Source organism: Notothenia rossii (genome assembly GCF_949606895.1).
Source record: "Notothenia rossii genome assembly, chromosome: 6".
NCBI lineage: Eukaryota > Metazoa > Chordata > Actinopteri > Perciformes > Nototheniidae > Notothenia > Notothenia rossii.
The window spans coordinates 23,247,197-23,272,680 of record NC_136909.1 but is presented as its reverse complement, the minus strand read 5'-3'; the positions used below and the strand labels follow the sequence as shown (position 1 = coordinate 23,272,680).

The 25,484-nt window shown below is 40.9% G+C and overlaps 1 protein-coding gene across 2 annotated transcripts in view; it reads left to right on the top strand.

The window, feature by feature from the left end:
- The window catches only part of fbxl17 (F-box and leucine-rich repeat protein 17), a 206,216-nt gene that overhangs the window by 162,839 nt on the left and 17,893 nt on the right, over positions 1-25,484 (top strand). Inside the window, exon 10 of one of the 2 annotated variants that reach the window (XM_079686437.1) lies at positions 2,531-6,467. The exons of the other annotated variant lie outside the window; for it this stretch is intronic. Within the exon in view, the coding sequence (XP_079542563.1) occupies positions 2,531-2,592 (62 nt within the window). The 3' untranslated portion in view covers positions 2,593-6,467. Of the gene's footprint in view, positions 1-2,530; positions 6,468-25,484 lie in introns of those variants that run through there. 2 annotated transcript variants of the gene reach the window in all.

Here is a 25,484-nt window from a genome sequence, read left to right as displayed (position 1 = left end):
TGTACCTTTTTGACGTCCCCAGCCTACACAATGGGTACAGTTAGCAAGAACATACCCATTGTGATGTTTAGAAAAATGTTTTTATGTCTGGGTTGATGGTTACCAAAGAGCATATTCAATGTGAAGGCACAGAGCTACTGCCACCCCCCTCTACCAGCTCCAAATATCAAGGATATTGCTCTGAGGAACTGAGTTATGGGTGCATGGCCTCACCTTGGGTAGCACTTTAAGGCTCGGAACCTGAAAAGAACTGGCAGTTCCGTCAACGATAATCTCCAACTGATATAATCCAAGCCAATGCACAGAGAGGTTTCAGTGGTTCCACTGGATCTGTGCTCTCCTTTCTTCGGTTTCTATTAAATACGAGTCTGTCACATTCTACTATCAATTGCCATGTGCCAAAAATCTCTTCTAATGTTGGGTTGAAGAGAGATTGGTTTTCAGCCACTCTGCAGAAACATTTCCTACAGGGAGCGAGGTGCCAGCATCCTGTGATAAGTGGAGTTGCTGGTGGTTCTTGACACCCTTTCAAACGAGTTGTTAAAGCTGTTGGGCAGTGTCTATTTTTTCACCTTTTATCAATTCTGTCAAAGTGCCTGCAAACCACCTGCAAATACCTCTAAGCACCAGCAACTTTTCTTAAGAGCCTGCTGTCTTTCTAGTGCAAACATCTCACGTTTAAAATCAACTTCATTCACAGAGAGGCGCTACACTTGTCAACTTCTGTTTTCTTTATGTAAATGAACTTACCTCACTTCTCATGAACAACTGTCAAGTTTCAGTGGAAAGTGAGGCGTTTCAGAAAGACTACTTTGTGAAAGCACACTATATGGCTGTTAGACATACTGTATCACTTAGCAGTTTTTTGCATATATTTAGTTGACAATTGCCTTCTTGTGAGAATGCTGGCTAAACAGACTGGCAAAAGTTGGTGCAATTACTCATCCCCTGTGTGCACCATCTGTGTGTGTGAGTACTGCCATGTTACATAACCATCACAGAGAGAACCCTGTACTTAGTCAGACATTGTGTGTGATAAGTGGGATAGCATTGACCCTTTAAGATTGATTAGGATTACCATGGTAGCTAGAGCATGTGGATACAGAATTTAAGTTATTTGGCGTACTGTAATAAGATTAGTTTCTAATCCTATAGATTCCCATTTAACCTGTTCTAATAAGGTTACAGTAAATACCTCGTTTTTTTCTTAGGAGGATTATTGAATGGAATTTACTGTGTTCACATGTGAAAACTACAATGTCTTAATCCTTATATTTAACTCAGTCAGATTTAAAGGTCACATGTCATGATTTTCCGGTTATTACCCGTCCCCTTGTGTGTTAGGAAGGTTTTTATGCATGTAAGCGGTCTGCAGAATCAAAACCCTCAAAGTACACCCTGTAGCGAGTAAAACTCTAACACAGAAAATACTTCCCCAAAATGCCTCGTTGGTGAAACGTCATCATCCATTTGATTCTTCCGGGTACGAGATTAAGTAAGCACGTACCCGGAACTAAATGGACCAATCCGTGGAGCCGTTACGTTACGTCCGCGGAGCCGTTACGTTAAGCCCCCGCTGATTGGTCCAAATTGACCAATCCACGGACTTCCTCACACACACACTCAGTGCAGGCAGCTCTGCTGATCTCTCCTCCCTGGCTGCAGGCTGATAACAGACAGTTGGGATCGGCGAAATTCTCTCTCTCCATTCTCACAGCGTTTATCAACCTTTTTCTTACTCAATAACAATCCACACTTATTATTTTTACTTCGGCTGTGACTTTGTGTGTGCTCAGGGTGAGTTTGGCTGTGTTTCGCTGTGTATCGCTAAACAAGGAAATAACACCTCCACGGAGCTCAACGCGATTCACAACGTCCCGACCAATCAGAGCACACTGTGCTCACAGGGAGGGTGGGGGCTGGAGCTATTGGAGCTACAACGAGCCGTTAAAGGCAGAGAGTGAAATTTAGTGAATACACGTAGTTTACAGAGATGCTGTATGAGAAAACCAATGTGAGTTTGGATAATTGCACAATATAAATCTATTCTAGAAGACCTCAACAATGGAATTATGATCAGTGGAAATGGCCATGACATGTTTCCTTTAATATAAGATTTTCATGACCGACCTGGTAACGTGTGACTGCAGACTATGAGTAATGTTAAACGCATCAGCCTTTGTTTTCTTTCAGAATGTTCTGCTGGCTTGGAAATATCTAACCAACCCAACTTCAGATATTCCTGGGTATAGTCTTCCTGTTTTCACTTGTGTTGCCCTTGTTGTTTTCAAAAGTGAACAATAGGTTGATCACTAACTTTAGACAGAGTGAATGTTCTTTAGTGAATAGTTTTATCAATATTAAGATTAATACATATCATTAAGGCTTATTAAGGACGATATATTATAGTCTCAGCCACATCTTACATCTACATTTTACACCCCTGTGTTCCTTATTAAACATGTGAGCTAATGGATCTTTCAGTTTGTAGCATCATAATCTAAACTATCTGACATTTTGTCTTTCCAAGGGCTCTGTCATGGACAGCCAGGTTACGTGGCTGCAGCAGATGGAGGACATGGAGGATGGTGATTGACAGACCAGGGACAGGCTGACAAACAAGCTCTATGCTCAGCACCCTCTATCGATTTCAGCTCAGAGGTCTCCGTTTGATACGGCAGCAGTCAGGGTCGAGCAGCCACCTAAGCTAGAGCTAGCAGGCTATTGGAAAGGGAGATGCAAGTGAAGACAATATTATCTTCATGGCCAGTCAGAGTCAAGAATAAGATAGGTGCACTGCAGGTTTATGATATGCCGGGAACAGATCATGCCCACGGGGAATAGTATATAAAGCCCTCACAGTGTTGTACCCACTAGTCTTACTGACTGCCATTCTAAGTCTTCAGGCAACTTTAATGTACATATCATTGTATTGAACTTCTCTCAGAGCATTACGAACTGTGAACGAAAACTTGATTGTCCTTTTGTTCCCTAAGAATCTTAAGGATAAAACATTTCTAATTTCATATTACATTGCAGGAATTTGTTCCATGACCATCTCCCCCATTTTCATGCACGATTAACTTCACACGATGCCAGGAAGAACAACTGTATGTCATTACTTTTATGGCTGCAGTTTTTATGGATTTCAAGGTTTTTTCTCTCCATCGCTTTTGTTTTCATTTTTAATACAGTTTTCTTGAAATGTGTGTGCCTGAGGGTAGAGCTGAGGGATAGGAGGAGTTACGTTGCCCTTTCAATAATGTGTTGAATACCCAACCAGGTACTTTTTTAGCTTGTAGTTCTACCTTAACATGGAGATACCATTTTTGGTTTGCTACAACAAAGACACTGCCTCTTGTTTAACTTTGTGTCAACTTGTGCCTCATACTGAAGCAGTGGTGATTTATATCTCACAACAAAACCCTGCAAATCTAAAACTCAGGGTTTCTGCTATGGTGTAGCTCTTGTCAAGAAGGTGATTTTGATAAAAAATGTAGAAAATATATTTCTACGTGTATATATGATGTTTGCCTTGATCCATGACAGTGTCGTCTCGCTCGATTTGCTTCTTCCTTTTGGCCCTAATGATTAATGGTGACTGAGTCCCAATGTAAACATGGGGGGGCTAGGCCGTGCAGACCAATCTGGCCTGTTATGTCAATTATCCCGTGATCTGTATCAGCCTTAGTAACGCAAGCTGTCTGCAGCCTATGGTGGATAGGATAACAGAACTTGCTTTCCTCTACCTGGCAAGACATCTACACATAAAGGATCAAAGACACACTGGTGCCCTTAGTATTTTCTTCTGTTTTGTAGAACTCATTACAGTGCCTTGTGTTTTTAACATACGGCCTTCTCATTACCGTCAGTTGGCCCCTGCCGCTTTGATCTGTGACAATGTACCGTTACCGCTCTGCAGCAGCAGCATATTTTTAAAATAGGCATATTGGAGCTGAAAGTACATCTGTAGCTTTAAATAACGTGGAAAAGGTTGAAATGTCCTTCACTCAAAGCCAGGCCAACCCCTTACTCACCTTGTTAGGGAGTGGATGCTTGGTGCACAGCGTCCCTGCTGGATTTTCCCATGTGAAGCCAGTTGATCTGTTGTGTCTTTAACCCTGCAGAAATGCTGCTGAATAAACCCTGAACTTGGCGAATGGTGCAGACAGCACTCATTTATAGAAGTGACCAGTGGGCTGATGAGATGCAATTGGATTGCATATATGAAACACTGATGGTAGCGTTATTTTATGGAAGCTGTTTTTACTGTGCCTTGGAGTTTTGCCAGACTGGTGTCTTAGTTTAGGGAGTTACAGTCCTCTGGACTCAAGTTATATGTCCTTGTTCAAAGGAGTAGGAGGGGTCGGCTTTTTATGTACTTTAATGATAAACGGATGAAAAAAGGGTGAATTCCTTTACTCTTTGATATATGGGGTTGTTTGTGATGCACAAAGTCCAATTTAATCAGAAGTGGTTGTATTTTACATTAAAAGCTGACATGGATCGGCTGGTTTTCAAACAAATTAAATGCCGTGCTCATCTGAAATGTGTGGACAGTCTAGGAAATGTGCTTTACGCTGGTATAAGCATCTACTGCATAAATTAATGGGCCTTGAACGTTTCCCACCGCAAGTAAATGAATTACCACTTAGGCATAGCTTTGTCATACAGCTCTGTGAAAGAAATAGATTGGAGATTTGCTTAAAAGAAAAGCCCTATTTTCATGTTTGCCTTTAGTTATGAAATTGGAAAACTGCAAGAATAATGAGCTGATGTTAATCTTATTAAAATGCAGGAAGAAATACACATACTGTACGATACAAGCTGTAACATTATGGTCTACACAAAGTGCGGGCCATATTGTAAGAGCAGGATTTCATTGATGGTGGGAGCTGACCTTAGTTTAACACAGGAAGGATGAGAGTCTTTGGGTCAATAAGGGTTAAATGACGAATAGGCTGGTGCCATCTCTCTGACCATACACGCCACTTCTCTGATTGCACACCATTTCTTCCCCCTTGTTCTCTTGCCCCTGCTAGGTTAATATCCTACCCCTACTTACGGTATGAAACAGATCTCACTGGAAGCAAGCTTGCCACTGTGTCACACACATAAATAGCTCCATGACTGTCCTCACACACAGCTACACGTGGACTCGGACGCTTTATGTCTTATTCGACCTTGACAATGACACAGTCCATCCATGGGCTTATTGACTTATGCCCGCTATGAAAGCCTGATTGCCAGGTTAATTTAATTAGCACTGTGAATATCTTACTTAAAGAATTCTTTTTTTATCCATTGTTTGTTTTCACTTTCACATGGAATAAAAAAAAAAAAGATCTTTGCTATAATCAAAAAATAGAAAAATAGCAATAGATTAGTTGAAAAAAAAAAAGTTGGGTTATAGCTTAGAATTTATTTGTGAAAAACAAAAAATAGTAAGGATGATAACCTGTGATGTTGGGGAAAGACAGTAGGGGATATCATATGACATCATGGCATGAAAGCAACAATGCTATGATGTGGAGGGGGAGTTAGCAGCAGCATAGTGGAGATTTTAAATAAGCTGAGGCTATACTGGGAAGGTTTTATATCACGAGTTACAGTAGCAACACAACGCCAGGGCCTCATGCTTTTACGATGGAGTCACAGTTTTCAATGAGCCAGTCAATTTTTCACAGGGACGAATTGCTCCTGACAGTCCAATGGCCAGACCAACATTTCGCAAAATGCAAAAGGTCTGGCGCAAATGAGGTCTGACCTTATCAATAGCCGGGACCCATCTATCTAAAGGCAGACCCCCCTGTCGCCTAGCGCAACAAGGCTGCTTACCTTCCCCACTCCCTTCACTGCTGCCTTCCCTCTCTCTCACTCCCTACTGTAATGTTCACTGGGACTATTCACATTTCTGTCTCTATCTATGGGTAAATGGCTCTTTCTGTCTGCTGGTTGTTTGTTTATCCATTCGTCACTTGTGATATCTCAGACATAACTCACTGGATTTGTTATTTATTGTGATAAAACTTTGATCTGGCAGTTTCACAATCACATTGATTGCTGAAGGAATGGTGGGAACAACACTATTATTTTATCAATCAGAAACAAGCAGCATCTTAAAAACACATTTCCAATTTTTTTCAAATTAGTTGATATGAATGCTTCTCACAGATCTCACACTTTCAAATGTACATTATTACATACTTTCCTCTGACAACATTTTTAAATGACCAATTCTTAACAGATGCCCTTTCCAATCTTCTCAATCAAGGCCAATTAAGTAGAACATACCACATATTCTTACACTAAACTACCTCCACCACGACCTGGTTTGAGTCCTGCCTTTTGTCCCTCATCGGGGCAAGCTTTATTTACTTTCATTTTATTATTCCACTTCTACCACCCCAATGTTCCTGTGTGATCCAGTTAAACATCACATCCGTCATGCACAGACTGCAGCGTGGTGATACTTAAACATGTGTGCGTAATAGACACTGTGTGTGTGTGTGTGTGTGTGTGTGTGTGTGTGTGTGTGTGTGTGTGTGTGTGTGTGTGTGTGTGTGTGTGTGTGTGTGTGTGTGTGTGTGTGTGTGTGTGTGTGTGTGTGTGTGTGTGTGTGTGTGTGTGTGTGTGTGTGTGTGTGTGTGTGTGTGTGTGTGTGTGTGTGTGTGTGTGTGTGTGTGTGTGTGTGTGTGTGTGTTTTAAGGAGGTGCTCTGCATTCTTGATGAATTATGCATGATTGTCAGGGGACTAACTACAATGTTATCTGGAACTCTTTGTAGGACAAAACTGAAGCATAAAAGGCACTGGATTATATTATCATTAGTTCAATCTGCAGAAGGACACAGGAATGAAACTGGTCATTGGAGATGCAATATCTTTGAGAGGATAAGGACAAAACAGAAAAGTATTGGAGGGATTAAGTTTGGAAGTTGGTTCCTGAGTAATACTAACGTTTCTGAGGAACTATTTATTCATAAGCATTCTGAAACATATTATGAACAAAATAGGTTGGCTTTGACTCAAACTATTAAAGATGACATTATTTATTTAAATTCAGTTAACAGAGTATTGTAAAAATAATATTTTCGTATAAGGCTGTTCTGTGTCATAGGTCTGAGATGACAGATGCATTCCAGCTTTTATTGTATGATAAAGTGTTGGGATTTACCATTTAGTTTTAGCCACTTTATTTCAAATGTACTTGTCTCCCTGTGTTTAGGTTGTTGATTCATACATTTCCCAGATTGCTCCCCCAAAGGACAAGTATAAATTATATTTTGAGTAACTTGGAGGATGAATAATAGCACAGTAATGGATTTTCTGTGCATGCTCACCCTTTTCCACTTGATGACTTGTAAAAGCCATATTTACGCAAATATATTTTGTTAAATCACAGTTATAGTGGATTGAAAGATGAACGGCTATAAAATCAGGTTTTACAACTATGATTTCCAAATAGTGACAGAGCTATGTTCAAGCTCAAGAATGTGTCTTTTAAAAGTGTTTGTAGCAGAAAAATACTTTTTTGTAAATTGAACTTTCTCTGTCTGTCCACGTTGTAGAAGTGTATAAAGATACTATGTGTTGAGCAGAACTGAACTAAGCCAGGCTGGGACTCTGAGCCTCCCTGAGGAGAGCCAACTAGCTCACACAGTCAGATCTGCACCAACTAGAGTAGACACTTTGGACAAGTTAAACAGTGATAAATCTGCATGTCAGTATGATTTAAACCACGGCCCCTACTTTCTGTCGGCGTTGTGTCATATTGCCGCCCCCGCAGGGCTCATATTGTCCTCCACATGGCTCTTTAAGAAGCAAGGGATGATGAAAGAGTGAGAGGTAAGTGTGACAGGCTTAACTCGTGGAAGAAAAAGAACAAGCTTTGATTAATTGCAGTGGAGGTGATTGTGAAGGGAGATGCCGAGGGTGAACAGTAGGTGTGTATGTGTAGGTGCTATTGGCTGGTCGCACACTTGGGTTTGTGTTTACGCAGAAACAGGCATAAGCTGTGATGTTGCATCTACAAACAATATTTTTTCGTTAAGCAAACAAATACATAATAGCTATTCTTACTGTGTGCTGCTTTTGCTAAAATGCTTCAACAACAAGTATGAAGGGTACAAATGAAAGTAAGACATTTATCGACTAGCTAAACAATGCTTATAATGAGTTAAATGTTATTTTCTACAGCTCAATATCTAAAATCACAAATTTGACTCGAGGCTTTACAATCTGTACAACCTACAACTCTTTCTTAGACAAAATAAATAACTTCAAACATGTAATTAATGGAAAAGATTGTCTGGTGTTGTCTTTTCATATGCAAAACAGCACTGCAGTGGTCATTTTAATGTTATCACTTAATAAGGGAAATATATAACTCAAAGTGAATACCCTAATATTACATTCCAGTCACTACAATGCACTACAATGTCCTGAGAGAGAAAAACATGAATTAAACCATCTCAATCGAGAACAAACTATTTGTGGACCAATAACCTTGAATAGTCCAATTGTATACCATTTGACTTTTAGACTAATTTCAATCAATGAATGTATTACACTTTTGTCAGTCCATTGCAAGTTACTGTTTAATTAATAAAGACAGATTGAATACTCACATTGTTGTTGGACTCAAATAGATAAGTCATTACACTCATTTGCAATTTACTGGCAATCTAAAGCAATAATGTGACAGTTCTACACAAAAAAATGACACTGTACAGTTCAACATAGTGCATTAAAAAAATTCTAATTAGGAGAATTGATTTATAATATCATGTTGAAGAATAGTTTAAATGATCATGTGTTTTCATCCCTACTACAAAGATTGCACTGCATAACTCAAAGTAAAGTTATAGAAATACAATGCGAACAACACAAGGTTGTTGGTTGAATATTTCAGCATGTTGTGGAACTGAACAGAAAATCTTCTCTCCTGCTTGTTGGGGCACTGAGGCCTGATGCTGCAAAAATGTGAGCAGAATTCGGTTTTAAATATCTACAACTCCAGTTTGATGAATGATTCAATCTTGCCTAAGCCGGGTTCAGTGTACCTTTTCTCCAAAATGCCTGCGTCTATGCAACGCAACTCCAGATGGATAGAAATCATTGTTTTACTAAATAATCCACTTCCCACTCACATAATACAGCCAGTTAATGTGGGCCATTAGTGTCATGCAGGGTAATTGGCCATAATGTTCTGTTGAGCAGCAGTCCATCCAACAGTGCCGACTGGTCCTAAGTACACATCACATTAGCTGATATTTCTTCTGAGCTTCAGGAGTTAAGTAGTTCATTGTAAGGTGGGAATTGTTGTGGTTGAGGGGCAGTGAGGGAGGGTGTTTTCAATAAAGAACAAGATTTATCCGTTTTTAAACATACAAAATGTTTGGCAGTTAGACCATCAAACCAGTCACTGCACACACCATATTTGGAAGTACGTTGGCTGATTTCAGTATAAAAAAGGAATAAACAGTGACTCAGTACAGACAACCCCAAAGACATGTAGATGCTTAGATTTGTTGTTGCCTACAGTTTGTCTAGACTTTGATTTTTTTGTAGGTTTCTCAGTGAGTTACTGCACTGAGAGCTGGGTTCTTATTTCTTTGTCTTTTTTCCACACACACACACACACACACACACACACACACACACACACACACACACACACACACACACACACACACACACACACACACACACACACACACTTATTTTAAACATCCTGTACAGAAATGTGGTCTCTAAATCATTCATGTGTATGGAACCTTTGCCTCTCCTATGTTTCTCCATAATATATGAAGTGTTTGATCCACTGCCCGGATCAACACGTTGAACACTATCACAGTTTGTACGTACTTGACACCTAACCCGCAAACATTGTCATATACAGTGGGGCAAAAAAGTATTTAGTCAGCCACCAATTGTGCAAGTTCTCCCACTTAAAAAGATGAGAGAGGCCTGTAATTTTCATCCTAGGTACACTTCAACTATGAGAGACAGAATGGGGGGAAAGAATCCAGGAAATCACATTGTAGGATTTTTAATGAATTAATTGGTAAATTCCTCTGTAAAATAAGTATTTGGTCACCTACAAACAAACAAGATGTCTGGCTCTCACAGACCTCTAACTTCTTCTTTAAGAGCCTCCTCTGTCCTCCACTTGTTAACTGTAGTAAGGGCACCTGTTTGAACTCGTTATCAGTATAAAAGACACCTGTCCACAACCTCAAACAGTCACACTCCAAACTCCACTATGGACAAGACCAAAGAGCTGTCAAAGGACACCAGAAACAAAATTGTAGACCTGCACCAGGCTGGGAAGACTGAATCTGCAATAGGTAAGCAGCTTGGTGTGAAGAAATCAACTGTGGGAGTAATTATTAGAAAATGGAAGACATACAAGACCACTGATAATCTCCCTCGATCTGGGGCTCCACGCAAGATCTCACCCCATGGGGTCAAAATGATCACAAGAACGGTGAGCAAAAATCCCAGAACCACACAGGGGACCTAGTCAATGACCTGCAGAGAGCTGGGACCAAAGTAACAAAGGCTACCATCAGTAACACACTACGCCGCCAGGGACTCAAATCCTGCAGTGCCAGACGTGTCGCCCTGCTTAAGCCAGTACATGTCCAGGCCCGTCTGAAGTTTGCTAGAGAGCATTTAGATGATCCAGAAGAGGATTGGGAGAATGTCATATGGTCAGATGAAACCAAAATAGAACTTTTTGGTAAAAACTCAACTAGACGTGTTTGGAGGAGAAAGAATGCTGAGTTGCATCCAAAGAACACCATACCTACTGTGAAACATGGGGGTGGAAACATCATGCTTTGGGGCTGTTTTTCTGCAAAGGGACCAGGACGACTGATCCGTGTAAAGGAAAGAATGAATGGGGCCATGTATCGTGAGATTTTGAGTGACAACCTCCTTCCATCAGCAAGGTCATTGAAGATGAAACGTGGCTGGGTCTTTCGGCATGACAATGATCCCAAACACACCGCCCGGGCAACGAAGGAGTGGCTTCATAAGAAGCATTTCAAGGTCCTGGAGTGGCCTAGCCAGTCTCCAGATCTCAACCCCATAGAGAATCTTTGGAGGGAGTTGAAAGTCCGTGTTGCCCAGCGACAGCCCCAAAACATCACTGCTCTAGAGGAGATCTGCATGGAGGAATGGGCCAAAATACCAGCAACAGTGTGTGAAAACCTTGTGAAGACTTACAGAAAACTTTTAACCTCTGTCATTGCCAACAAAGGGTATCAAACAAAGTATTGAGATGAACTTTTCTTATTGACCGAATACTTATTTTCCACCATAATTTGCAAATAAATTCTTTAAAAATCAGACAATGTGATTTTCTGGATTTTTTTTCTTCTCATTTGGTCTCTCATAGTTGAGGTATACCTAGGATGAAAATTACAGGCCTCTCTCATCTTTTTAAGTGGGAGAACTTGCACAATTGGTGGCTGACCAAATACTTTTTTGCCCCACTGTATTTGACATGTACAGTAGCTATTCATGATTGTCTGCAGGGTTTAAGAAAAACGTTGTGTAAAAAACTTTTAAGATGGATTTCTTTATGTGTGGTTTGTGGGGTATTTTCTAATTCAGTTCATAGTAATTATGATAATAATGATTACATTTTTCAAATAAGAAGCAGGAAGTGCTCTTCAGCAAAGGCAAACAAAGACATTCTGAAGTGTAGCCGGCCTCTTGGAATAATAGGTTCCTGTTGTCTGGCACAACAGACTGCTTTCAGCACACCCTCTTCTGAAGCGGCTACAATTCAGTGATTGCCCCCGGCCTTTCTGTCTTTGTTCCTCCACCTGACCCTTTCCGTCGTTTATAAATGAGAGCTTAATTGCATCTTGTTTGTGATGGCAGAGAGCTAGGGATGTGTGTTTTAGTGTTTATGTTGGCGAGGGAAACATAAATAGGACAAGCATGAAATACATGTTGTTCTACTGTATCAATTCAAGGCCTTAATTAACGAAAGAGAAGTGTACTTGCACACATAACATTTAATCAGACTTCATGTCAAAGAGAGCATATATGAAATATTTTGAAGTAAAGTTAGGATACTTTCATCTCTTTATGATGCTTCTGATGGTACACAGTACTGAACACTGCTTTTGTTGTCACTGCAATAGACCTCCTGGCCAACCCTCTACTACAGGGGTGTCCAAACTACGGCCCAGGGGCCAAATGCCATTTGGCCCATGCCATTTTGAATCAGCCCTTAGCAAATTCAAAAAGTATAATGGAGTATGGCCCACAAATGAAACTTGTGCTTGTCTCGTATTGTACTTGTTAAATATAGATGAAAGCAGATATCACACAGTATTCATGTGTTAAGAAGCCCACTTTTCAAACCATTCAGTCAATTCAAGTTGAAAATGTTTTCTATCAAATCTAAGTTGATAAGAAAAAAGCCCAATAACTTATTCTCAAAACACGCTTGAAATAAACCCTTCCTATTTCCTCTTATGATAAGCTCCTGTTTTAAGGAATGAGCTGCTAACAAAATAAATGAAACCCTCTGGAGAGCTGGGATGTAGGCTGTTGTTTTGCTTAAAGCATATTCAAACACCTCTAGTGAGTGGCCCAGCCCTTCGTATATTTTTCTGTATGTGGCCCCTCGGCGAAACATTTTTGGACACCCCTGCTCTAGTACTTCACTATGGAAGACTCAGAACTAAGTTTATAAAGTCCCACAGGCATAATAGATTGTGTTAGTTCATTCAAAACAAAAATAATTTTGCCATTTTATAAATCGTTATTTAATTCAAATGAAATGATAGGTACCTCATCTGGTCACCTGATGGCCAAGATCCCCGTTGTTTATTTACCACTGAATTAAAAACACCAAACATCATTAGGTGCACTTACTTGGTCACATCTCATGAATCACATGAAATAAATACAATTGAGACAACATAGAGCCCTATGTAATTGTCTCCCCGAGGCTAATGAGCTATCAAGATCGTATGAGTTAGAACAGTAGTGACACATTTTCTTTTTAATGTGACAAAGATAGTATCAGAGTTTACAGATGGGCCCTTAATAAAAACAAAATGGACTGACAGACAGAGGGAGACAGAGGAGGAGGGGGAAATCTTTCAAACCACCGAAGGATCAGAGATGTTCTGTGTTTCTTCCGGCTTCTCTTATTACACTTTTATATTCTTTTTTTCTCTTTTCACAAAACACCTTTTCCTGAGGTATTTTGGCAGAGCGTGCCTAAGTTTCTGAATAGTGTGGTGCAGGTAGGCATCCTAATGGCTGCCCACTGTTGGCAGGCAGAACAGCGATAATTGTGGGGGGTCTTATTAGGAAAGCTTGAGCTTTCTGTGTTCACATCGCTGACAGGATTTTCTGGCTCACAGGCGGAGGGAATTAGTGTGAGACACAAGCTACTGCTAATTGAACGCAGGGCCTGACTCACTAATGTGAATGATTGTTTCACACCCAAACTATAAATCCTTCTCCGTTACTCCTGAGGTGCAAATGGAGCTCGGCTCTTCCCCCTTAGCCATCTTCACTCTCATTTGTCTGATATATACTGATTCTCTGGCGCTGTCTTAGTAATTTATAAAATAGGCAAAGAGATAAAGTTAGGAGGAAAATGGTGTGAATGGAAAACACATTTATTACTGTCTACGTACACTGTAGCATTTAACCCTGCCATTGTAAGTGCCGGATGCTATTAGAATTCTTAACAGCTCTAACTGGGTGGTTGTTTGCAGTGTCAATTGCTGCCTGATATTAACTGCTACTCTATCCACCAAACAGTTGCCAAATAAAAAGCAATTGATCTGACAATAAAGATTATAAAATGTTTTTTGGGGAGAGTATTCTCCCTGTGGGGATGTGCATTTCTTCCAGGTTGACGGTAAGCAGAGCAAACAGTAAAACGGTAAAAACACAGCTAATGTACAAAAAAACCCAGAGAAAAACCGTATTAAAACTTAATGTTGACTGTGATCTGATGTCTAGTGTGGCTTATTTTTCAAGTCTGTACAAATATTTGTAATACTGGAAATAGAAAAAGGTTTTTCCTGTAAGGAGAATGTAACCATTGATGCTGACTGTGAAGATAACCCCTGGGGATATAATGAAGCACAAGGAGTTCTTGCTACTTACTTGACAAAAAACACAAAAGATTCCAATATCACAGAATAAGGGTGGGGTAAAAGGAGCAGCAAAGCACTAGAGGGCACTCTCTATCTCCCTACCCCTCAGTAATGCTCTCTGTAACACACTCACACACACTCATGCACATAGAGAACATGCTGAACATTCAAATATGAAAGTCAGAATGAGATGTTCTCTCAGCTACTAGGAGACAATCAATTTGAATTGTATTAATCAGTGCTTGCACTCAGGCCCTCTCTAGTTCACTATTCAATTACAACTGTTACATCTCATCCCATTCTCCCCCCCCCCCCCCCCAACCACACCCCCCCTCTCAATCCTCCACTCCCTCGCACCGTCTGGGTCTATATCTCTGTCTCCTACTGTAGCCACTATCTATATTAATATTTCCTCATTGTTTTTTTCCAGCAGCAGCACAGATGATAGATTTTAACCTAATGAAAAGCACTTCTGTTGAGATTGAAAAGCTCCTTAAACACATCACAGCAAATCCTCAGCCTTTCTTTCCTCCTCCCCTTCTTTTTCCGTACCTTACTTTCTTCTCCTTCTATTTCATCCCTCCTCATTTCTCGGTCCCTCTTCCTACCCATGTCCTCACCACATTTTCTTTCTTGACATTTATGCTTTATCTGCTACATCCAATATGCATCCTGCTACCCCCAAACACTTTTTTTCTGCAATCCTTTCTTACATCTCCCTCTCTCCTCCCCCCTCTCTGCTAAATGGGCTGCATTACTGTAATGAGCTGGTAATTTATGGAGGAGGGGTGCAGGACTTGTATCTTTGACTATTGAGTGTGCGGCCTCCCCCTCTCCCTGTGACACATGCACACACTCTGAGAGACATGTGCAAACACAGACTGACACCCCTCAAAATTAAGTAGGGACACCATACACACAGACAGACAGACACATATATACAGACAGACAGACAGACAGACAGACAGACAGACAGACAGACAGACAGACAGACAGACAGACAGACAGACAGACAGACAGACAGACAGACAGACAGACAGACAGACACTTTAAGTGCACATAATGACATACTCAAAGCAGCACATTGTCTTGTCCGGCCAAAAACAATCATGTGATGTGATCAAGCGAGTGTCAGGCAAAATCTGAAGCCAGCTGCGCTGATTACATCTGAATCATATTTCTGCTGTCGGACGGCATCACACAGACTACACAAAAATACTTTTAAAACGAAAAAAGGTGACCCACTTTAGACTCTTTATAACCCAACACATTTGTTTACAAGTTGCTTGTTTAAAAATGTAAACTCCCTTTATATACAAAAGCTTAAAGTGTGGTATTGACAAAGTTGCACAGCTTTGCAATTAGTGCTTAATCCTTAATTACATTGTAAATGGTTGAACATGAACTGAGAGGAAAGCTGCAGAAACCTGAAATTGGCCTGTTTGCTCTATGCTGCCACTGAGCTCTTCATATCAGCAGGAAGCTGTTTTCATAAATGTTCTTCTTTGGTTCCCAGGCACAAGTTACAGCCATCGCTACACGGGATAATTGCCATTGTGGGATGTCTTTCTATCTTGGTTGTGTAACCCAATAGCCTGCAGTCGACAGTCTTGGATGTGAATATCCAAAGAGAAAGATACCTGTTTAGACCGCAGGGAGACAGGGAGGAAGGGCAATAATACAACTTTCTTGGAAGGATGTTGGATAAAGGAATGAGTAAAAGATGTTGAAGCAAACAGCGGGGGAGGCTTGTTGGCTCCTCTGACTGTTGTCTGTCATCAAGGCTTGTAACCTGAGAGAAAGAGAAGAAGTGGATGTAAAAGGTCAATGTTGCATGCCATAATGTGAATATGCATGTTTGAATTGGATCTATCCCATGTACATGGAGGGCCTCCCACAGGGATGTTAAACACCATGGCGACAGGCGCTGACCCCAGTAGTAAAGAGTTTAAAGGTCAATAGAGCTACTGAGGGGGTGACTGTGACCCTGAACACAGGAACATCCTTTAGAGAGGATCGGCAGGAGGATAAAAACAGAGGGGGGGAGGCTGAGGGGATAGCAAACATTAGAGAGAGGAAGAAAGACACAGGCACAGGAGGAAACGAGGAGGGGGAGGAAACAGGATGAGAGAAAGGACAATATGAGAAGAGATGAGATGATGAGGAAAGAAGCAAAAAGGATAAATGATGAGGACATTGAGACCTGGAGAAATTGAGACGTGCATGCTGGGCATATTCAGGATAACAGTAGATGAGAAGCTTGATAGTAAATAAGTGTGTGGGATTGAGAAGCTGTGATTTCTTGGCACACAATACAATGGCCCACATGTTTGAAGCAACGACAAGCACACAGCTAGAAATGTAGGCCCCCGTCTGCTTGCTCAGCCAAACTTTTAGATTATAAACAAATAACGAAGTAAAGATATTTTTCTCTGCATGGTTATTTCATTTGTTTAAAAGTGGACCTATCATGCTATATTTGAAACATATATTGTAGGGCCATACCTATATAAAACATGTCTGTGAAGTTTTTTTTTTCAAAATACCAAACAGATCATGCTTTTTAGCCATGCCTCATTTCGCTCTATTTGCTCTTTTCCAGCCCTGTTTTTGCAAGAGCTGATTCTGCTTTTGAGGCAGACTACAGCGCCACTCACAGGCCTGGCATATGTACTACAGCGTCGCCAGCGCTTTCGAGCGGTCTCTTATTCCCCTGATAGGTGGAGAGTTGCCCATATAGGCGGAGCACCCCTTTTCTGACGTCAGAAACATTCAAATAATAATCAGCTCCGTTGCAGCCCCGTTTTTAGAGATTTGGGTATGGAGGAAAAGAGACACTGACACTTGGTGAGTTCCCTGACACACCAGGGACACATATTCATGTATAAAAGACGTAAAAAAGTGCATTTTGCATGATATGTCCCCTTTAAGTTTTCCTCAAGCGCATTCATGGCTGATTGTATTTCCAGCAAAATAAAAATGTTGTGTCAGTGGAGCCTAAACATTTAGGAGAATGTTCTAAGTCAGTAATATTCAGGTAGATTAAATATTTATGGGGAAACCAACTCATCTTTTTCCTCAATTCCACATATAATGAAATGTATAAGGGGGGAAATAGTTTCCAAGCAATGCCGTTCCCCTTGTTATATTTGGACTAATAACCCTCCAAAGAAGAATTCTCAAGCAGTTTCAAGTCTTTAGCTGCACATTTGGCCTTGTGTATTTCATTCTTTGGCACTGACTATGGAGTTACCTTCTAAAGAAAAGTGCTTTGTGTTTTTATGAGTCATTCTGACTATGCTGCGGCACAAAAACAAGGTTCTTAAACTGTCATTTTGCATTTAGGAGCACTTATCAATTTCATAGACGCAGTCAAAGCAGCAGTCTCGAATAAGACATGAGTTACTCTGTGTGCGTCTGAAATGAGCCTTGGGAAAGGTTAGCCATAAACTGAAAAAGGTGTTTGATCTATAGCCAGGTATTGATCAAAAACACTGTCCAAGCTCATGAAAATGTACATGTGGTTATGTGTGTGTGCGTTGGTGCACGTCGGTTGAGAGTGTGCAGTCCATACAGTAATGGCACTTGACGTGAGATTTGAGTTATGGCCAGGTATCGATCAGAAAACATCACGGGAGCTTTAAACTTTGCTAAAGAGCTTTTGGTGAGACCTGACGACGTGCTGTTACTGACTCATGAGCCATTAGGGAGTTTGTATAAAGGAGACTAAAGTGGGACACATGGAGAATGATAAGAAAAGGAGAGAGCATTTTGAAAATGTTCTTTTCAGTTACAAATGACACTATTTTACTTGAGATAATAATTGTATTACATTACATTACATTACATTGCATTTAGCTGACGCTTTTATCCAAAGCGACTTACAATAAGTGCGTTCGACCAACAAAATACAAACTTGAAGAAAATAGAATCATATAAGTACATCAGGTTTCATAGAGCTAAAACATTTCAAGTGCTACTCAACTGGCTTTAGATAAGCTAGTCCTTTATTAGTATATAAGTGCTTTGTTAGTAATTCTATCGCTCGAAGTGGAGTCGAGTTGTATCTCCTCTTCTCATCTTATTAAGCAATTCAAATGCTACTCTGCTAAGTTAAAACATTTGTTTGACTTTTGCATGTTGAGATTTTAGATGTGCTTTACTTTTTAAGGTCTTTGTATTGATTTGAGGTTAACCTTAAATATAGCTTTGATTGGTCAAATAAAAGTTTAGATTACAGTTAAACGTATCAGTTAGTTAGTACATTAAATATAATGTAGTGCTCAAAAGCAAAATGTACAAGACATTGCATGTTCTGACTATTGTTTCTATTTCCTTTAGCACTTATTCGACACCATGTTAAGTAGTCCCAGTGCTGCACACATTATTAATTCCTGTATTGTCAAGGTTAGATTGTTTGTGACTGTTTTTATTGGTGTTAGGCTTGAGGAAAGAAACAGGCATAACCTAAGCTTTTCCTTGGGTGGGTCCGCCTGCTATTACCGGTCTACTAACCTAATTGTTTTGAACTAATTGGTATCGGGTCATTTGTTTTATGGTTGTTTCGGGGGCTAAGTAGACCCTAATTCACACACAGAGAAACACACACACACACACACACACACACACACACACACACATGAACATGCAACACACACAAACATTTGGAGGATTTTCTCAGTGGTCGAGGAAGTGTGTGTCTGGTTAATGATTCCCGCAGGGTTACAGCGGACAGAGTGGACTGTTAAAGGCTCGAGATAAGGCATCGAAACAGACTTAGTGGCACTTGGAATGCTGACTGCGTGTGTTAGACGGAGTCAGGGGGGCATTTCGAGGAGGAAAGGGTCAACAAAATGTGAGGGTATGGCTTATGCCTTTAAATATCTTCCTGTCTTTCAGTGTTGGTACGATTCAAGAACTGAGTGGAGCTGCTAATTACCCTAAGTGGGTCAACGGCAAGCTATTTTGCTTTTCTTTTGATGACTAAATGAATTCCTAGTCCCAATGATTACAGAACTAAACAAAGAGTGTTTTTGTATCCTTAATCCGTGTTTTGACTTTTTCCATAACAAACTAAAAGAACAGCTGATATCCCAGCAACAACACTTTGTAACCCTTCGGACAGGTTTAAATAGTATTAAGATTGGCAGAGAATGCCATGGTGTGTTAACCTGTACTCTGTTCAGCCTGTGTGTAATAACGAAAGGTTATAACATGTAAGAGCAGCCAGTTTTCTTCTGGATCGTAATAAGCGCAATGTAAGAGAGGCCCATTTCTCGACTCTGGATCCAATAGTAGCGTGTAATTACCTTTAAGACCTGCTCCCTATGCTAGAGGATTAGCCATAATCCATAACCAAAGCCATAACTATTGCTACGCTACGTTAATTTTAGTCAGACGCATGCAACATGCAGTTCACCAGAATGTTGTCTGTCTTCATTTTCGTCCTCTTTCCGCCTCTTCACTTCCTCTCCTCTCTCGTCTTCTCATTTTAAATTGAGGTTGTTAAGCTTTATGCCCCTCCGTCTGGGGTGTCAGAATTCGAGAGCTGTTTCCTGTTATACACAATCCAAAATAGAGAAAGAGGGAGAGCAATGGAGAAAGAGACAAAGGGAGAAAGAGAGAGAGAAAAGTTGTGGAGATTAATATCGTCAAAGGAGAGGTGCAGAGGTGCTGTTGGTTTGAAATAGAGCTTGATATCTTGGTTTTACTGCTGATGCCAATGGGAACTTAGTTTATGTGTGTGTGTGTTTGTGTGTGTGTTTTGATTAGTTGCTTGTATTGAAGAAGAAAGATGAAGATATAAAACACACTATTTCCACATAGATTATACACATACATTTTATTTATGAGATGATGTTGTTTACAATACAAATCAATGAGGTATGAACAATTGGTAACACAAGTGATGAGTGTAAAAAAAATACAAAGCATAAGACATAGAAAGATAGCGACACAGAGACATATTAAGAGAGGACAAGGCTGACTGAAGTGACGGAGTATAGAGGGGTTTTCCCAAGGCATTGGGGCACAAATTGTGAGGTGCACATATAATAAATAGAAAGAGTTTCCAAGTTCTTAAAAGTATTTCAACTGTGAGTGCATCCTATCCTTTGCTCTTGGTGTAGACCACAGTGTGTTCAACCTAATTGAGTCCTGATGAATAATGCCGACCTGTTAAGTGTCTTGTTGACCTGTGAATGTGTGTGTGAATGGGTGACGAGTGGTTGTATTCAGTGGTGAAGGAAAGGCTGTTGTAGGTCACCCCTGTGATAGCTCCATCTCTCCTTATCGCGCCTTTACTCTGTCTATCTGTCCTTGCCCATCACTCTTCCCCTCTATCTCTCCCTTTCGCTGCCACTCACTCACCTTTCCAATCTTCCTCTCCAAACTTCACATCCTCTCCACAAGGTTATCACACATCAACTACTAAAACTCTCTGTGTGTGTGTGTGTGTGTGTGTGTGTGTGTGTGTGTGTGTGTGTGTGTGTGTGTGTGTGTGTGTGTGTGTGTGTGTGTGTGTGTGTGTGTGTGTGTGTGTGTGTGTGTGTGTGTGTGTGTGTGTGTGTGTGTGTGTGTGTGTGTGTGTGTGTGTGTGTGTGTGTGTGTGTGTGTGTGTGTGTGTGTGTGTGTGTGTGCACCATGAAACTTAAGAGTCACTTTTGACTTGTACTGCCTTTACCTCACCACTTAAACATGTCTGGGTCTGCTGATTGCTTCTGTTTCTCTCTCTCTCTCTCTGCCTGAAACACACAGACACACACTCGCAGAAACACATAAAACCATACGAGCACACACTGCCACAAATGTTATGTGTCAGCTGGTTTACATCAGATCAGAGACTGATTGGGAAAATGCCCATGCCCTCTCTCACACACACACACACACACACACACACACACACACACACACACACACACACACACACACACACACACACACACACACACACACACACACACACACACACACACAGAAGGAGGCACACTGCCTTCTCCCTGCCCTCTGGCTAATTAATTTCCCAGATCGAGCATGTCCCACCATAAAGTGCTCTCCCTCCTTCTTGTGTCCCACTCAATCTGTTCCTCCTCTCTCCAGTGTCTCTCTGTGGAGCCTGGCTCATTTCAGTTCCCCCGGCCTTTGATTGCGTTGGCCCAAAATGTCAGGGCAAAGAACGTCACCTCGTTGAATGTCTGCCTCTCTCATTTTGTTCCTTCTCTCTTATTCGCTTTTCTCTTTCTTTCTATTTCTTTCTGAATAATGTTTCTTTGCCTTGGAAGAAGCGGCCCAGTTTTTGTCACATCAAGTTCATGTTCATGTCCACAGCCCAGCAGGGTTGTCTCTCCTCTCAATCGAGGGATTGTCGGCATGCCTTCTCAAGTTCCCTCTAGTTCTCACAGCTTTTAATTGGTTAATTCCCAGCCAACAAAACAGTCCCTCTCTCTTCTCCTTGCGTGTGTGATTCAAAAGCTTTATTTGGTGTGTTGTTTACTGAATTATTTCTGGTACTCTGCTTGACCCTAGTCAGTTTGGCTGGGGGCTTTGAAGGTGAGCATAGTGTGTTTAATCAATCATACCATGGGGCCAATGCTGGGCCAGGTCAGATAGGCATCAAAGGAGGTAAGTGACATCCACATGGTGCTCATTGAGGTCTCCTGACAGTTTTTTACACTCATGTGTGGTGTGCATATGTGCTCATGCATGTGTATGTACAATCATGTAAACACAATCCTGTGGGAGCATTTTCCCTTTGCTGCTCATGGTTAAAACCAGTACACAAATGATTATCATGTTACACACACACACACATGGGAACATACACACATGTACATACTTATATATTTACTCACAGAAAAGGGATCCAATAATGATACACCATAATCAATTTAAACATCTGAATGGTCATTCACCTTTTGTCCATGCACTTCATCATGTGTCTCTTTGTTTGGGATTGGATCCATTGAAGAAAAATGGAAAAACCTGAAATTCAGCCTATTTTTTTTCCTGATAATTCACAAAATCTTTGTTAAATCAGCATTAGGAAAGCTTGGTAAGTCAGCTGTTTAAATGCCGGTAATCAGCACAGTCCTGCTTGGACATACTTGAGTCCTGCACCCTTATTGCCCTTCCTTTTCTTTAAAGGATTTGAAACCGCAAAAGGGAAACTAACTTGGCCATGTTCCTTGCAAAAAAATCCATGTCAGTACTGGTAAGGCAATTTGCTAAATTGGAAGGAAAACATACAGATTGTAATTTCCACCCTAAAAAATAGCTTTTGCATCCCTTGTTACTACTTACACCAATTCGGAAGACAAGAAATGAAAAGTGAGTTTCTTTTGGTTTTGGGCATGCAGCAGCACAGTGGATGTCTTTCACATTAGACATGACAGTTGTGCTCTCTGGAATACATCAGCCATAATAAGCCATTTTTTGCATTATCCCTGTTGCCATAATCGCACACACACACACACACACACACACACACACACACACACACACACACACACACACACACACACACACACACACACACACTGCACACATGCACACACTGCACCACAGTAAATCTTAACCACCATATACCATCATGTCTTTCGTAAGCGTTCTGTCTTCATCAGCGGCTAAAATATGGTGTATAGGGTTACAGCAGACAGGCCTGGGGATGGATTCAGAGCAATAAGATAGCAGTAATGGCACACCATCATTTAGGAGAATGTAATAAGTGAATATCTAATAAGCCTGTAAAAGATGCTTAACCCCTGAAGCTCTGAGGTCAGGTACGGAGATAGTGGAATAACCTGATTAAGGAAGGTTTCTTCTCACGTTGCGGTCATCACAGGATTGACCAACTCCTGACCCCTCTGTTAAGAATGTGGTTACTTTACCCCAGAGCCGCTCCTCTGTCTGGATAAATCCGCTATTTATGGCTTTTGATAACAGCTTGTGCCTGATATGGGAAAGTAATAGGTTATGAATCTCTGTCTAGAGATAATGTAGAAGTTAATGGAACACAGAAGATTTTAGGTTTTACTTGGTTATTCACCTCTGCTCGATATTTGTCACCTTGTTTCTTCACTAAGAGCTATGAGTAGTGCCTTCCCCTTACATTCTAACATTTGAGAAAGTCTTAGTAAAAGAATTGGAAAGCAAACTACCATGAGTGTTTGCAGGCTCAGTATTTGACCCAGCTTCCTAGAGGGACTAAATGGTTCATGACACTTTATATTGATCCATTGATCGATTTGTTGTTTGGTGATTGATTAGTAAGAAGATGTGTTGGCCAAAATCCCAGTTGCTTAAATGAACTGCAACAGTTGCTTTAGAATACGATCCCCACCTGTTTTTCGCATGATGACATAAGTTTATCCCCAAATGACAGATTCAGTAAAAGACAGGTGAAATGTGCCATGCTCAAAGTGAATGATATCATGGATTTAAGGTCAATCTTTGAGTCTCTCTGTTTCTTTTCACACTAAAGAGGGAGTGTAAACACACATACACACAGACAGAGCCAGATTCAAAAGCCATTTCCAGCCCGGGCAGCAGAGTGTGTCCTCATTACCGCCTGTGAGTGTGTAGTCACCACTCAGTCACAGCTCCTGCTGCCAGAAAGGGATTTTCTGCTCACTTTTTCTCTCACTCTTCCATCTCTTTTTCACCTTAACTTCTCTTGCATATCGCTTCATCTATTTCTAGGACAGAAAATCCTTGTCAGTCAGGATATACAATTTCCTGGTCTTATGGTCCCATACCCTGCCAGTCAAATCATTTTGAAACCCAATATTAAAAAGTAAAACACCTCTTCTGTTTGTTCTTTTATTTACTCTCTCTTCTAAAACAGGTTCAGTTGCGCTCTCCATCTCTGACAAGGTGAACAAAACTGTTTTTGATTATAGTTAAAAGGTTTCCCTTAAAGCTCTTCTCTTTCTGAAAAGTAGCCAACGATTTCCATTTGCCACCAGGAGTAGCTGGAGTTTACAGTCTCCTGATAGAGGATCAAAGGCAGAGGGAGAGAGGCAGAGCACACGGGGATATTAGATTTAATGGTGACCAGATGAACTTGTTGATGGAGTACTAAACAAGTCTAAATAGCCTAACACTTGGCTCGTTTTGACAAAGCCATTATCTGACTCTCCAGTTGACCAACGTGAGTGCATAACAATATGTTCTTTAGTGTTATTAGCTCTTCTCTTTCTCCCTGCTGCTATCTCTTACCACCACATGTTTTTCTTTATGAAGTCAAAAGCCTGTAATTCACTAATTTCGAGTAGGAAGGTTTGTGTACTTAGGTAAGTGCAGCCCAGTAATCAGGACATGCACGGATAATATATTCACACACTTCTTATAGATTCACTATGGTAGGCACCCTGTCTGCTTCAATCCGCTCACTTTGTCAGGTTGAAAGAAGTAACGGTGAAGTGGAAGAAACAGGGTCTTGGAGTTGTTGAAAGGGAAGTGGAGGGAGTTCTGTTGTTGGATTCGGTTAACTGTGAAGCTCTCCTCTTTTATTTGATCTCCCTGTTTCTCAGAAAACTCCCAATCGCACTGCAAGGAGGTTTTAACAGCAGCAATATGTGTGTCTCAACATCAGACGAGAGGTCTGAGCCCAGGTAATCGAGTTTGGGATCATGTGATTGGACATGACAAGGGAATCAGGATGGGGAGCCATTCACCTATTTGACGTTTTTCCAATCTCACACACACTCAAACACACATAGAAAAATGCAGGCGTCTCCATCTTTAGAATACTTTACCGGGTCAGGGCCAGTCAAAAAACAAAATGGCTACTCCGTGTGCTCTGAACCCATCTGGCCTGATGGAGCCTTTTCCCCATGGTGCTGTTTTACATGAAACATTCTGTAGCTTCAAAGCCATGTTACTGCCTGTTCAGTCATAATGGGCCATTATGCATGGCATCCAAGAGCATGCTGGAGCACAAAGGGAACCACATGTCGAGCACCCAAGTGCCCAAGGCTATATGTTACATATGTTACCTACTGTACACAAGATGGTTCCTGTGTGTGTGGAGGAAACTCTACATTACCTAGCTCAAGCTGCACATGAGGAAAAAGGGTTAAATACATACAGTTGATTCAAAAAGCGTAAGATTATTCATTTCCCTTCTCCTGCGGAAACAAGCTCCCGCTCCGCAGTGTAAGCACACATTCGTGTACACACACACAAACACATTCTTGAACAACAAGTTACTCAATGTGCAGCGACATCAACAATCTGCTAATTCTATGTTTACATTTGATTAAATACGGCAACATTTTAGAAGACAGGTAGAGATTAAACATTAAAATGTTTGTATACATAAAAAGTGTAAACACATTCTT